The sequence below is a fragment of the Amblyomma americanum genome, chromosome 5, assembly GCF_052857255.1.
Source record: "Amblyomma americanum isolate KBUSLIRL-KWMA chromosome 5, ASM5285725v1, whole genome shotgun sequence".
NCBI classification, from domain to species: domain Eukaryota; kingdom Metazoa; phylum Arthropoda; class Arachnida; order Ixodida; family Ixodidae; genus Amblyomma; species Amblyomma americanum.
Genome location: NC_135501.1, coordinates 30,148,661 through 30,163,349, shown reverse-complemented (window position 1 = coordinate 30,163,349; position 14,689 = coordinate 30,148,661). Strand labels below are relative to the sequence as shown.

Sequence of the window (14,689 nt, the reverse complement as noted above, 5' to 3'; positions counted from 1 at the left end):
TTTTGCAATTTGACAGCCCATTATTCCGCAATGCAGGCTCGGCTTATGAATGCATCACGGAAGAGTGCTTTAGTAGTTATAGTGGGAATATTCCTCACTCAGTGCGTTCTTTGAGCACACTGGGAATACCCAAACAGACGTTAGCCTAACGTAGTTCGACTGCATGCTCTTAATCTTTAACAAACGTTTCGATGCGCAAAATTGTGCATTTTTTAAAACAAAAAACAAAAATGCTGGTCATGTAACTTAAGCAAGGAAACACGGTGCTGAGGACAACATCGTTTACTTTGCAGCTTTACATCAGTAATGATGATTCGTGGCAGGTCAGGGGCATGCACAGCTATTCGCCATTAAGTACGCACACAAACAGCTAAAAAAACGGCGCAATTGAAAGTGCCCAAGGACGCACTGCACTTACCAATGCACTGACACATGAGCACATGTTCCTCAGAGGAAAAATGGGAAATGCTCGCTTTGCTTTATCGCAGTTGACGCTCACCACCAAGGCAAGGATGTAACCCTCAGTTACGTTAGCTGCGGCTTCCTAATGGCGGTTACCCAACACTTTTCGGTTAGCTTTGATACCTACCTTTGACACGCTTTTGTCCTTCGGCGTTTGTGGGGTTTCTTGCTCAACTGTGACCCTAAAGTCAAGGCCAACACCACTCCGCTAGCTCTAACCACAGATTAGGAATAGCCCCCAGATAAAACCTTTTATTTGAATCCCCATTGAATGCGGACGGCCTCCCTCGGTCGCGCGCAGGCAGGCAGCGTCAGCCAGCAGGCACAGGGAACAACTGGGTCACTTGGGCCCCAGAGGGGTTGCCGCGTCCCATCCGCTACGTCCAGCGTCTCGCTTTCAACTCCCCCGTTGCGTGCAGGGCCCGCGCGGCCCCCTATGTTACGAGGACTCGAGGAGGGAAGGACGACCACCCCTGGGGGAAAGAGCAGTGGTAGGCCACCAGACATAGAGAGAGAGGGAGATGCCTCAGGCGAGCGAGGGGAAATGTGAGTCAGCAAAGAATTCTTAACCGCATCTTTCCTTTCCCGATAGAGCTTGCCAGGAAATGTGAGTCAGCAAAGAATACTTCACCGCATCTTTCCTTTCCCGATAGAGCTTGCCAGTATCCTGCCTAGCTACCCCACCCCTTCTAATGCGCACTATCTGATAGTTCTGTACAGCTGTCATTTATCGCTTGAACACTAACAACGCCGTTCTCGGTTATATTAAAATACAATGCTCCACAGCGAGATCCTGAATTTCTGTCCTTTTTCTCTCACCGCTAACTCGTCGATGGGCTTCTTTAACAACTTATTCCGTTCGTTTCACACATAAAAGGCTACTATGAAATATGGTAACTGCAACTCACCTTTCGAGCACCTACACAACCTGCACACCAGAATGCGGGCACAGTTTGAAGTTTCTGTCATTCATATATACTTTCGCCTTTCGGGCTGTTTCAGCTCCGATTCCGGCTCTCCCGTTTGCGGAGAATGTATTTGATTCGTAAAATAACTCGTTCTTCGAACTCTAACTTCATTCTGCCATTCCTAAAACTTGTGTCATAGTCCCCCATGTCTGGCCGCCTCTTTCTTGCCTACTTTGGTGTTGAAGTTGGCCATCAGTACAGTTTACTCCGTTTTTTAATGTACAAACTGCCGAATATACATTTTCAAGAAACCATTCACCCATGTCGTCATCATGACTGGTACCCTGTCGTTAGTGTAGTCGTATTCTTTTATGTTGCCAGCTATTTGCTTTTGATCAGAAGCCTCGTGCTTAGGTTTTACCTGTCCACTAAACTGTGATAGCAATAGCATGCCCGTTTTTTAGCTTTGTAAATTTTCGATCTGTCCTCCTAACCTCACCGAACCCTTTGATATCCCATTTCATCATCATAATCCTCAGCTTGTTAGTTCCTCAAAGAATACTGCTAGGCTAGGCTTACTAAGGAAGGATCTAGCATTGAACGGTTTCATGGTCTATTCCGATGGCGTCAGATTATCTACTCGTCCTTCACTCCATCAACAGTCTGATTGCAGCCTTTTTAAGTTGGTCTTTAGCCGTTGAGCACTGAGGGCCGGAGGTGAAATGGTGAATTCATACAGGAGGCGGTGGCCAAGTACTTCACCAATGAGGCAAATCCTATTTGACTGGCTGTGTTGTTGACTGGTCGCCGGGATCACGCCGCACCTCAGGCCCAGTTATTCAGTTCTACGGCACACAGGATATTTCTTCTGTCCCGTGAAGAATCGCTCGGAACAGGAAGTCGTACTGCAGGCTGGCTCAACATGAGGTTCGCAGTCTACCTGTGTGCCACCACTGTACTTCGCTTGTTTTGTTTTGCGCGCGCTGTAGTGTTGAAATGAAGGTCTGCTGAAGATAGATGTAGGGAGGAGCGAAGTCGCGCATCCATCCTGGCATCAGATATAGTACCGACTGTGGCTGTTAACTGCCTGCTTCAACGCTCTAATTTAAGTATAATGTTTTGCAGCCTTAAAGGAAACTGGTACCTTTGAAGCTCAATTTAGGTATGTAGTTTGTAAGAAACCTAGATGACCACCTTCGACTGACGTTATTCGTTGGGACGGCAAAGATTTAACCGTAACTCTCATCACTGGTTTTCGCCAGCGCATGACAGTCATATTCATCTTCTGCTAGAAACATTTCATCACGATCAGGGGCTTGCGTTTTTTCGTGCCTTCATTTCCGTCCCAGTTTCACCGCAGCTTCTTTTTTATACAACGGAAGCTTCCCAGTACAGGGAATTTCTCGAGTACATGATCGTTCCGCATGACGTTCCAGTGGGACCTTAAACCGCTATCACGCTGGCACTTTCATCGTTCATTCAGTGAATGGACATTGAAATCAATGTGGTTCGGCCTGTGCCGCTTGGCGATTTTGAATGACATTCAGGTTGATGGCCATCGACTCAGTGCGGGTTCGCGAATGGCCGTTGGGATCGCCATTAAAAACAGCCTCACACTCGCCATATGTTGAAAAGCACTACGTAAAAACTGGAAATACATAAATAATTTTGGGTTAATTACTAATTTTTAGATTGTATTAAACGGTTCGTCAAAAAATTTTTAGTCTGTAGCCCAAATGACAACTCTGCAGACAGTCCGGTGGTCAGATGTAAACAAACTATCCCTGTTCATGTTGCTCGTAGTGCCGCTTTCTTTAGCTCGTTTTCACCTATAGTCGCCCTGAAGCAACAGAGAGAGAAGTTCGCCACGGGTGCTGAAGCGATAGTATTTATGAAAGCGACAAAGACGGTCACCGACCTGTGGCGATGTGTGTGTGTGTGTGTGTGTGTGTGTGTGTGTGTGTGTGTGTGTGTGTGTGTGTGTGTGTGTGTGTGTGTGTGTGTGTGTGTGTGTGTGTGTGTGTGTGTGTGTGTGTGTGTGTGTGTGTGTGTGTGTGTGTGTGTGTGTGTGTGTGTGTGTGTGTGTGTGTGTGTGTGTGTGTGTGTGTGCGCGTGTGTGTGCGCGCGTGCGCGTGCGCGTGTGCGTGTGCGTGTGCGTGTGTGTGTGTGTGTGCGCGCTCGTGCGTGTGTGTGTGCGTGTGCGTGTGTGTGTGCGCGTGCGCGCGCGTGTGCGTGCGTGTGCGTGTGTGTGTGTGTGTGTGCGCGCGTGCGCGTGTGCGTGTGCGTGTGTGTGTGGGGGGGAGAGAGTGGATGGATGGATGGATGGATGGATGGATGGATGGATGGATGGATGGATGGATGGATGGATGGATGGATGGATGGATGGATGAATGGATGGATGGATGGACGGACGGACGAGCGGGCGGACGGACGGATGAATGGATGGAAAGAATTTTTATTAGGCGAAAAAAAATCTTCCATGGTGGTCCCCTACTGGTCCAAGAGTACACGGGTTTGTGCTTCACGTAAAGCCCGATCCACCAACCATTTCTGGCCGGCTGGCTGAGCGGTCTGTAAAGTCCCAAGAAGAATGAGTGGAATTGGGGATGGGGGCACTGCCTGTGGAGGAGGGCATTCTAAAAGGTAGTGGAGGAGTCTGGATTTGGACATGCCACAGGTGTTACAATGAGGAGGAAAGGTTGGGTGAACGCATGACAGACGGTGGGGTGATATAAAGCAGCCCGTCTGTAATTGTCGCCATGTGGCACCGGATAAGGGCGACAAGGTACTGCGGGGTGATACCAATGTCATGAGGCTGAGTTTGAAGAATGTTTTTATTTGATGATATGTAGAAGGGACCGATGGGGCCTCTTGCGCAAGGTTGGGTGCCTGACCGTCTAGATCCGGGAGGAGAGTTCTTGGACGATGTGTGTCTGTAAATGGCCACAAACAAATGAATGTGAGAGCTTCGCCAGCGAAAAATGTATACTTCTTTAGCGAAGGTGGCATCCAATCGCATCGCTGCATTTCTCCGCCCCGCCATCGCTGTCTCTAGATTGCGTCCAACTATAAAGAATTTGAATAGATCTTTCAGAAAAAAACTTCCCATGAAAAATATCACTTACTGCAACATTCATCTCGCTTCTTACTAAAGTTGCTAACCCCTAGCGCAATCTCTCCGAACGCATCTTTCTATTCAGTGATAGTTTTAATTCTTCGTGCGGCACCTGGATTCAGAAACTAAAATGGCCATTGACACAATGGGCATTGAGACTGCATGTATGACAGAGCTCTTACACAACCGGTGAGGAAAGAGCGACGGCCATTTCTTCAGGCCCGTGTCGTCTTCCTTTGCTCGTACACTGCGGAACGTCGTGCTGGAACATCATATTGAAAATTTACCACACTCGCTCGGCGTGTTTATCGCTTTTCAAGGAGTTCCTGGAGCTAACATCTGTTTTTCCAACTGTTTTGGCAGGAGTCTCATTGAGAGCCAGCTGGACAGAAACGTGGACCCATGCTACGATTTCGCTGCCCACGTTTGCGGCCGATGGATGCCCCGCAAAGAATACTCTGAGCTTTCCCGCTCAGCGCTCATGGACATGGAAATGTCGTGGCTCAGCAAGTTGCCCTATACTTTGGAAAAGAGTGCCGACGATCTGCCCGTGTTGAGGAAGGTGGCAGCCATGTTAAACAGCTGCATGACGGATACAGACTCGCAAGTCGTCCTCGTCAAAGAATTTATGCGCGAGCATGGCCTCTCATGGCCCGAAGATCCCGAACCTAATTTGGGTCCGCTCAAGGTGCTATTCAATCTTGCCTTCAATTGGAATGTAAATCTTTGGTTCTCGCTGAAACTGCTCCCAACCGCGAACGACCACCAGAAGCGGCGCATCTTGTTTACTCCCAGCGGCGTGATGCTGTTCTGGAGAGCTCTCTTCACACAAATACCCAAGAAGCACTTCAAAAAAGTCTACACTGACATATTCAAGCTTTTCGCTAATTCCACAAATGGACTGCCGCCTCCTGGAAGGATCGAGGAGGACTACAAGAGCCTTCAGTACGTATTCAGTACCCTCGTCCGGTCGTCAACGTGGAAGGCCCGCGTTCCCGCTGTCTTCCCGCTGCGCGAATTGGAAAACCACTCGAAGACCGCTAAGGCGGAACACATCAAAGAGGCTATTGACGCCATGCTGGCTATCAAGCCGCCGTTCACGATGGACGACCTGGTGCTTTTCAGCGACATGGCCTTGCTGGATGGTGTTCTAAAGATTTTCGAGGTGGCCGGGGACCGCACCGTGCAACGCCACCTGGCGTGGCTATTCCTGTTCGCATACGCAGCCGTCGCCAACCCTGGCGCCGTCCTGCTCATCCTGCATGGCAGCACTTCGCGAGCGACTGAAGAGCGGCTCCGCTTCTGCGCCGACCAGGTCGAGGCCAGCTACAAGCTGCTGGTGTTCTCCGCCGCCGTGGTTGCGCACTTTTCGGAAGAGGAACGGCGCCGCATCGACGGTCACCTAGCAGGCATGATGAAGGTATGTTGACGGTTCCCCGGACACATAGCCATAATTATTGCTTACAGTAATTGGTCACTTAGCGACTATGCCTGTGAGGGGTGAGGCGAACTGCTTGGCCCCAGCAGCAGTGCAGAAGGAGCCTCATACCATAGGCATGAGCCTCTTGTGAAGTCGCCTTCGTTGTGACCGGAAAAATATTTAATCGTAACACGCTTGCCAAGTTGAAGAAATGTCTGAGCAAGGAAGTTTTAACGCAACAGCGTTAAGGCTCCCGGTGGGCATAAAATTCCGCGTCCTCGCCGTTGTGAGCGAAAGACCCCGTGAGAAGAAATCTAGGTGCGCAGCCTAGATCACGTGACTCCGGTCCGTCATCACAACCTGCCCACCGGATTGTGAATCAGCTGAGCACCCACCGTGGTAAGTGGCAGTTAAACTAATGATTGGTCGTGAGAAGTTGCTCAGGAGGAGCAAGTTGGGCCGCACAAACACCACCAATATTACCACCTGCCATCGCAGAGCCATCGCTTAACCGGTGCGCCACCGCACCACTGCGCCAGGAGTGGAATGAAAGCTCCCAGGGATCTTTGAATGTAACATTAAAAGTCCAGAATGACAAATTCCGCGTATATGGGCGTTAACCCACTAATTCTATCGCATCATGCGCTTAAGGAGGAGCTTAAGTGAACCGTCAATTTTTTTTTCGTGCTCTGAATTTCAGGTCATGACACGCAGTGTATTTATGAGGGAAATTGTTGAGAGGGATCACAATACGATCAGATTGCCATTGAATTATAAACGGGATATGGAAAAATATGCGGAATGTACTACTGGGAACAACTAAGTTTCCAGAACCGCAAGTTCTAGGAAAAGCTATTATTGCAGCTCGACCTCGCTACACAGTCGCCTGACATTCTGAAGAGAGGAAGTAGCACTTGGGCCTTTAATGCCTTCATACAATATCAGGCGAGTGGGTAGCGAGGTGAGGCTACAATAAACGTTTTTCCTAGAACTCGCATCCCGAAAAATTAGTTGTCAAAGTAATACTTGCCCCCTAGTGTAGCTTTATAGGTTACAAAAGAAGAGCATTTCTTTCGTTTGATGTCCGAGGAATCGTCACATAACAAACTAGCCCCTCGGCAAGAGGAGTGAGAGAAGACAATTAAAAGCGCATAGTGGGGTGGCGTGAAGTGTTAAGAAAAGAATATTAATTACTGTGTATTCAAGTTATATAGACAATAGATAGTAAGAAGAATGATGACGGCAGAGGGTAAGTAGAGTAAACATGTTTTACAAACCGGAACTTTGGTCGTGTTGGTAGTAGATGGCATGGAAAGTGGAGGACGGGAAAAAGCCCATACGAGTGCTGTATGGGTTCTTTTTCATCCCTGTGTGCTGCTGCGCTACCTTTGTGAAGAACGTTACGTTTGTGTAGAAAGCGCCGTCATATTACAAGACAATGGACTTAGAATGAAACAGGGACCACATCATGTTTCCCCGCGTTACAGATTACTGCGGTAGTGAGCTGAAATTGCGAAGATTTATTCGTGTTCTTTGCGTAAGCGAAGAAGCGGCTGTCAAAACTACGCACTTCGTGTCATGCGGAAAGTGGTAAACGAAGCGTGCTGTAGTGGATGGTCGTCTCCCATGCGCTTTGTTAGCGACAGAAGCATACACGGCGGCAACCGACTTTTCGCAGATGGCCACGGAGAAGAGTCTGGCTGCGTCGTGGCTGGACAATCGCACCCGGCAGATCGCCGCCGATAAGCTGAGGAAGATGCGCACGGTGCTGTGGCCGGACCAGGAGTTCCTCACGGCGCATGGACTCGAAGAGGCGTACTCCAGTTTCACCGAAAATGCCTCCTCCTTTGCCCATTACTGGATCGAGACTCGGCGCTCCTTGCGAGGCCTAGTTGGTTCCGATGCCGGCCTTCAAGAGCTGCGAATCCTCGGCAGCAACGCGCAACCGTACGTCGAGTACGTGCACGTGGTCAACCATCTCTCGCTCTCGCTGGGAGCCCTGGCGCCACCTCTTTACTACAAGGACGGTACCAAGGCGATGCTTTACGGCGGCCTGGGGTATTTCTACGCCAAGGCGTTGCTCGGGGCTTTGGATCCGGAGGGCGTGCAGGTAAGTTTAGTGCGTGCTTTGAATGGTTGGTTCAAAGGCTGACCAGAACTAATGAAGGTAATGCAGCCTTGCAAGCTATCTGTTCGAAGGGCGGCATGAATGTACTGGCCGCATGAACGCGGCATAAAGCTCTCGCCGAAGAAGAATGTTGAACTGAGCGAGTTGGAATTCATTTATGTTAACATCATAAATGCTGAGAAAAAATACTGTCGGCGTCTCAGGTGCTGCTTCTCTAAGGCCGACCTTTATAACACGCGCAAAAGAAGAGGAAAGGAAGAAAGCGCTCAAATACATGCGGAGCTTGCGCAAGGCAGGCTATGACAAGTAGATGTTGGAACAACAAGGAACCTCTAAGAGTCCTTATCTCACATTGTCATTAGGTGGTGAAAGTGCTAACGAAATATCGGCATGTTTTCGAAGCTAGACTGCAAAAAATGCTGCTGAAAAACACAAATATTCTGTGACATTTAGTTTTTCTGTTTTCAGCTTTTCTGTTTTCAAGCATAAATATGCTGCCTTCATGTACAAAAAAAATTGTGAATGTTCTGTTTTTGCTTTTTCTGTTATCTACCAGACTTTGTTTTCTTCTTTAAACGTCCATTATTCCTTAAACACGTTATGTGTAAAAATTTTATTTCATGAAAACAGATATGGATGCATTCGACCTATGGAACTGAAGTAACACTATCAGTGCAAGCAGTTTTCGCGCCAGGCAGTGCTTCTTCTTCCAAGTTACTCCTAGGTGCCGTTCCCTCATATCCAAAACTCTTGTGGCTCACCTGGAAGGGAATGACACGTTTATTATTAACGCATAAAAATATCTGAAACATTTCACTCACACGGTGAACACAATATATACAGCGCATGTCAAAGCTGTTTGTGGATCCAGAGAGAACAATTTTTTTTAAAACGGGCGTCTGAGGTTGCTGCGATGACAGTATTGTGCAGCCTGCACTATAGGTACCTTATCTAGGTTTTCTGCATTGTTGTACCACACACAATACGGTAGAAGTCGAAAAGTCACAGTTTAATGTGGCTGGCCCTTGCAATAAAGCATGACCCTACCTCGGTACATTGGATATCAAATTGAAGCATTTAATAAATCCACATCCGGCAACCAACAAGTGAAAGTGATTTCGCTAATTAGAGTGCACCAGGTTCTCAGTCCTGCTAGTATAGTGCACTCGTCAGCGGGCCTACCGCTACGAACAACATGAAGTGATACTCGGAAATTTGCGCTACTACCGGTGGGTCGCACGCTTGTAGGCGCTCTAAAAACAGGAAGTGTTGTCTGAAGCCCGACGAGGCTTTCGTCTGATCTCACAAAAAACATCACACCTCGAACGAGTTATTAGGCGTGTATCCCCGTCTTGCTTTGTTGAGTAGCCAATATACACCTTGAACTCCGCTTTCTTGCTGTGGCCAAAGGCCCGCGCTCTTTCATGCTCTTTCATATTGCAAGAATCGTCACCGCTATTACAAGAGATAGCTTAGACTTTGACCCATCTCGGCGCACTTACGGACTATTGGCAACATTGTTAATCAGCCGCGACATCGACTACATCCGCGTGCACCACGCCAAATATCTGATTAAGAAAAATGACCACTGCGTGCACTCATACGTGCACACAGTGCACTTATGAACAAAGCGTTGTCAGCGCCCCGTAACGACAATTTCAATCGGGGCAAGATCGGCCGTTCAGTACAGGATAACAGCACCAGCAGGGAACAATTTAGTCGCAAAACTAGGTATCAGACTTTCAGCAAGCTAGAATGTTGGGCCAGTTGGTACTAATTTTTACATCGTCAAACATAGTGTTCTGTCTGTCTTTATGTTCATGACACGTGCGGAAAGAAGGCGCGCATTCTCACCGAGGGATTGAGTGCCTTCCAGTTCGCGTTAGTTGCTAGTGCGCTCTTGTCCGTGTCTTGTCTGAGGTTTTTTATGCGCTGTTTGACGATGGAAGAATAAGTATTAAACATCATACAGTATACCCAAAATAAGCATTGTGCACGGCTTACCTTATTTCCCAAGTAGTCCGATCGGCAAAAGCGTCAGCGAATACACGTGCATTACGAGGGCGACCATCTTCTAGAATTCTGGGCCGCAGCAAAACAGTGGAACGCACAGCACACAATACAAATCATCAGTGAAAGCAAAAGATACCTGTATTCACATTTTTACTTTTTAATGCGAATTCATTATATGCCCCATTAGCGCAAAATCCAGCAACGGCCGCCTATTGCATGCAGTTCGGAGGGTGCCCGAACGCCGATGTACAAGGCCACAGCGCAAGTAAGCGAACGTGTATAGTCATCAACTATGAAATCTACCGTATTTTACCGAGTGGTGGAGTAGTCGTTTTGAGCATCCGCCTTTTTAACGGGAGGTGCGGCGTTCGATCCCCAGTGCCGCAGTGTACCCACAGGTGATAGAATGGGTACAAGCTTTATCCTGCGTGGTGCTCGGCTTCTTTGGGGTTAAATACTCGGGAAATGGGTCTTTGACCCAACCTTGAGTAGAAGAAAGAACCTTGCAGCATGGCGCTCTTTGGCCACAGATTCCCTTGCGCTGTAAAATTTATTCATCGTCAAACGTAATGTAAATATGAAAGTACAGTAAGAGTCATGGCTAATGACTGATCGTCATTCTACAACGTGTCAAGACTCAGTACTTTACATATAACGTAATGTAAGGTGCACAGAGTTGGTATAAAATATGCGTAGTCATAGGCATGACTAATAATCATTCTGCAACGTTGCTTGACTGAGCATTTTACATGTAGCGTTTGGTAAAATATAGCATTTCTACAAAGTATGCGTAATTATGACTTGTATTCATAGTGATGACTAATAATCATTAATCAACCTAGCATGACTCAGCACTTCACTTCTGCAGCATAGCATGACTGGACTTTACAAGTAATATAAGGTAAGGTGTATAAAGTTGTACAAACACTGTGCATAGTCATGCCTCTTAGTCAGTAATAACTCATTCTGCCATACTTTAATTAATGCTTTTACTTTCTCACACGTAAGCAGTCTTACGTGTCTGTCCAATTTTAAGTATGCAATCTGATTTATAAGACACGCTTGCATTTCAAAAACGATTTTTTTTTCTAAGCAGAGAACCAAACCGCCGGCACTTCCGGTGTAGCTGTTCCAAGAACAGATAAAAAAAGCAGTAATTACCAGCAGTGACTTTGCAGACATTTTTTACAGTGTAGGGGGTGCCACTATTTGGCGGATGCGTTTGTCCACTTTGGCTACGAGGATTAATAGAGAGGCAAAATAAGATCTTCAAGAGCGGCAATGATCCGATGGATGCCGTTTTGACACACCCTTTCCGGCATTGCCATATGTTCACTCATGTTTACCTCGGCACCGTCCTCTTGGGCGAAACTGACGTTCTTTTGATGAGGTTTCGACTTGATAAGTCGAACTCTTAGTGAAATAACGTAGTGCATATCATTTCACTAAACAGACGCGCAGGCGGTTGTGAGCTATTTTATAAATAAAATCGAACGTCGACTCCGCACATTCACCTAACATTTCTAAAACATTAGTTCACCATGACATTGGACTCAAGTATGCAAAGACGACCTGAATTGTACGCAGGAACAGAGCTTAGAACACCGGTCACTAAACTCAAAGCTCTACAGGAGCTTGACGTATCCGGGGCGCGCATCTAAAAGTTCAAGTTCAAGTTCAAGTTTATTTTCCTTTCTTACAAAGAAGGAGCCGGGACTAAAAGCTGTGGTAACAGCTTGACTGGAGGTCCCGACTCCTTGAGACAGTGGCAGTACAGAAGGAAGGCGACGGTCACATCATTTACATCAATTAGTAATGTCATGGGTATTCGATGCAAATCCACATTTGCGCGAAGCGCGAACACACATGCAAAACGTAAGTCGCAATACACACATGTACTCAAAGCAAATGTTTTACATCACTAAAATATACAAAAAAAAATCATGTCTGCTTCTTTCACAGATTGAAATTGTCTCGGCAGTAGTCACGGATATTGTGTTTTGAATTTCTGGTAATATCAAAATTGTCATGGATTAGTTTGTTTAGCAAGAGGGGAAGGTTGTAACTTAAGGACTGGTTCATAGAGTAAGTTCTTGGTGTTGGAGTGATCCAAGTTTCTTTGTATCTAGTGTTACGGCAGCTGTTATTTTCTCTCAGTTGTCCAAGTACAATAAAGGGATTGTCACGTTGTTGTGAAGAGTATTTATAGCATAATAGAAGCCTGTAAAAGTATAACGCGAAGATTGGAAGGATATCATACTTTATAAAGATATTTCTTGTGGGGAAAAGGAATGGCACATTTGCTATAGACCGGACGGCTTTTTTCTGCAGCAAATGCAATCTATGAAGATTTGTTACCCCTGTTGTTCCCCAAACCAAGCTGCAGTATTGGATATGACTTAGTACTAACGCGTTGTAGAGCAACATCTTTACCCTTACTGGAAAAATATGTCTAAAGCGACCAAGTATACCTAGAGCTGAGGAAACTTTCGAACAAATGTGTTCTATGTGCGCATTCCAAGTTAGGTTGTGAGAAAAGATAACGCCCAGTGTTTTTACAGAAGTCACAAGCTCTATTGGTTGGCTGTTTAAGGCTATTTTGAGAGGCCTAGATATTTTCTTTCCCTTAGGGAGGTATAACAGAATTTGTGTTTTTGACGGATTTATGCGCAAGGAGTTTACATCTGCCCATGAGTGCAGTTTATTAAGGGCTTCGCTTGTTTTGCTTTCAACCTCGGCCTCGGAAATACCTGTGACAAAAAAAGTTGTGTCATCTGCAAATGACACAACCTGAACATTACTAGCGCTGTAGACGATGTCATTTATATAAACTAAAAATAGCAAAGGCCCAAGATTGCTTCCTTGGGGCACTCCGCATGTTATATGGAGGGTAGGAGAGGATGCTGTGCTTATATCTACATATTGGGTTCTGTGAGATAAGTAAGATTGTAATAGGGTTAGCGTAAGGCCCCGCACACCATACCTTTCCAATTTAAAAAGAAGAATATCATGATTTATGAGGTCAAGGGCATTAGTAAAATCGATGTAAATACCCATGGTGAGCTTGTTTTCACTGAATGCCTTAATTATAATTTCTTATTGAGTTAGAAGTGTTGTCTCTGTAGATCTTTTCTTCCTGAATCCATGTTGAAAATCTAGAAATAAGTGATTTTCGTCAAAATAAGAAGTCACTCTGTGATGTATTATTTTCTCGATGCCTTTGGAAAACACAGGCAGTATAGAAATCGGTCGGTAGTTTGTGAATAGGTTCTTATCACCTTTTTTAAAAATGGGTATCACTCGAGCAATTTGCATTCCTGTAGGGAAAACCCCAGTAGAGAGAATCAAATTATAAATATAGGTAATAATCGGGCACAGTATGTCAAGTACATATTTTACGGGCAATATCTGGAAGCCATTTACGTCCAGCGTTTTACTATTCTTCAAGTTATTGATGGAAGAGAAAACCTCAGCTGTTTCAGTCGGGGCCAAGAACAGCGAACTTATCCTATCGTTTCCTCGCACGTACTGAGCGTAGTTTCTAATGGTACTCCCATCGAGCTCATTATCTTTCGTTTGCTGAATAAAAAAGTGATTGAAAGCATCTGCCAATGGAACACCGGAGAGCTCTTTTTCCCCATGCCTAAAGGTGCCAAGTGTAAGCGTAGGAGTACCGGGACGCACCAAAGAGTTCAACTTGCGCCAGGCTGCATCTGGCCGCAGTGTAGTTTCAGCATCGAACATATCTCTTAGGTATGAATCCTTAGCTTTCCTCAGCGTAGACGTAAGTTTATTCCGGTAGCTCTTAAATTCTGCAAGTATATTTAGATCTTTAGTTTTTACAAATTTGGCATACAACGCATTTTTATGCTTGACCATTCTCAGGTGTTCTCTCGTTAACCAAGGTTTTCGCGCTCTCTTTGGCTTTTTTACTTGTGTTACTGGAAAATGCTGGTGTTATATTTTCTTAAGTATACTTATAAAGATAAGGTACGCTGTGTTGCTCTCACGACATTCATATACTGCATCCCATGTTTGTTTTTCAACATCCTGGCGGAATGATTCAAGACGCGAAGATGTAATAACTTGACGATATGTGGGCTTTGGTTCATTCCACTTGATGGGAAATTGCTTGTCTACGAATAAAAAGGTTCCCAGATGATCACTTATACCTGTACAAAGAGTGCCAGCAAATGTAGTGTCTGTGTTAACGTTGCTAATAAATACGTCTAGTAATGTAGAACTTTGTTCTGTGATACGCGTTGGGTTGGTGATTACATTAGATAGGCCATAAGTAGAAAGGGTAAGGCTCAAGTCTTTCTGGTAAGGAGTAGGTACAATCATGTTCACATTCATGTCTCCACCTAAGAAGATCTGTGCTATTTGCTCCGTCACATATTCTAAAAGTTCTTCAAGGAAGGCCAAAAAACGGCTAAAGGTACCAGATGGCGGTCTGTAGACCACGCAAAACATATTGTCAAGGTGTCGTAAGGTAAGCACTTCAAAGTCAGGAGTGACAGCACAGAATTTCTCTTCGGTATCACACAGCAGGTTATCTTTTACCAGGATAGAAACACCACCGCCTCTTTTGTCGTGACGATTTCGATAGAAGCATTGATAACCAGATGGGCAGAATATAGCCG

The 14,689-nt window shown here is 45.9% G+C and overlaps 1 protein-coding gene across 1 annotated transcript in view; it reads left to right on the top strand.

The window, feature by feature from the left end:
- The first annotated feature begins 5,047 nt into the window (after positions 1-5,047).
- Positions 5,048-14,689, top strand: part of LOC144134620 (endothelin-converting enzyme 1-like) — a 40,776-nt gene continuing 31,134 nt past the window's right edge. The window contains exons 1-2 of the mRNA XM_077667496.1: positions 5,048-5,905; positions 7,584-8,015. Of these exons, the coding sequence (XP_077523622.1) occupies positions 5,057-5,905; positions 7,584-8,015 (1,281 nt within the window). The 5' untranslated portion in view covers positions 5,048-5,056. The remainder of the gene's footprint in view (positions 5,906-7,583; positions 8,016-14,689) is intronic.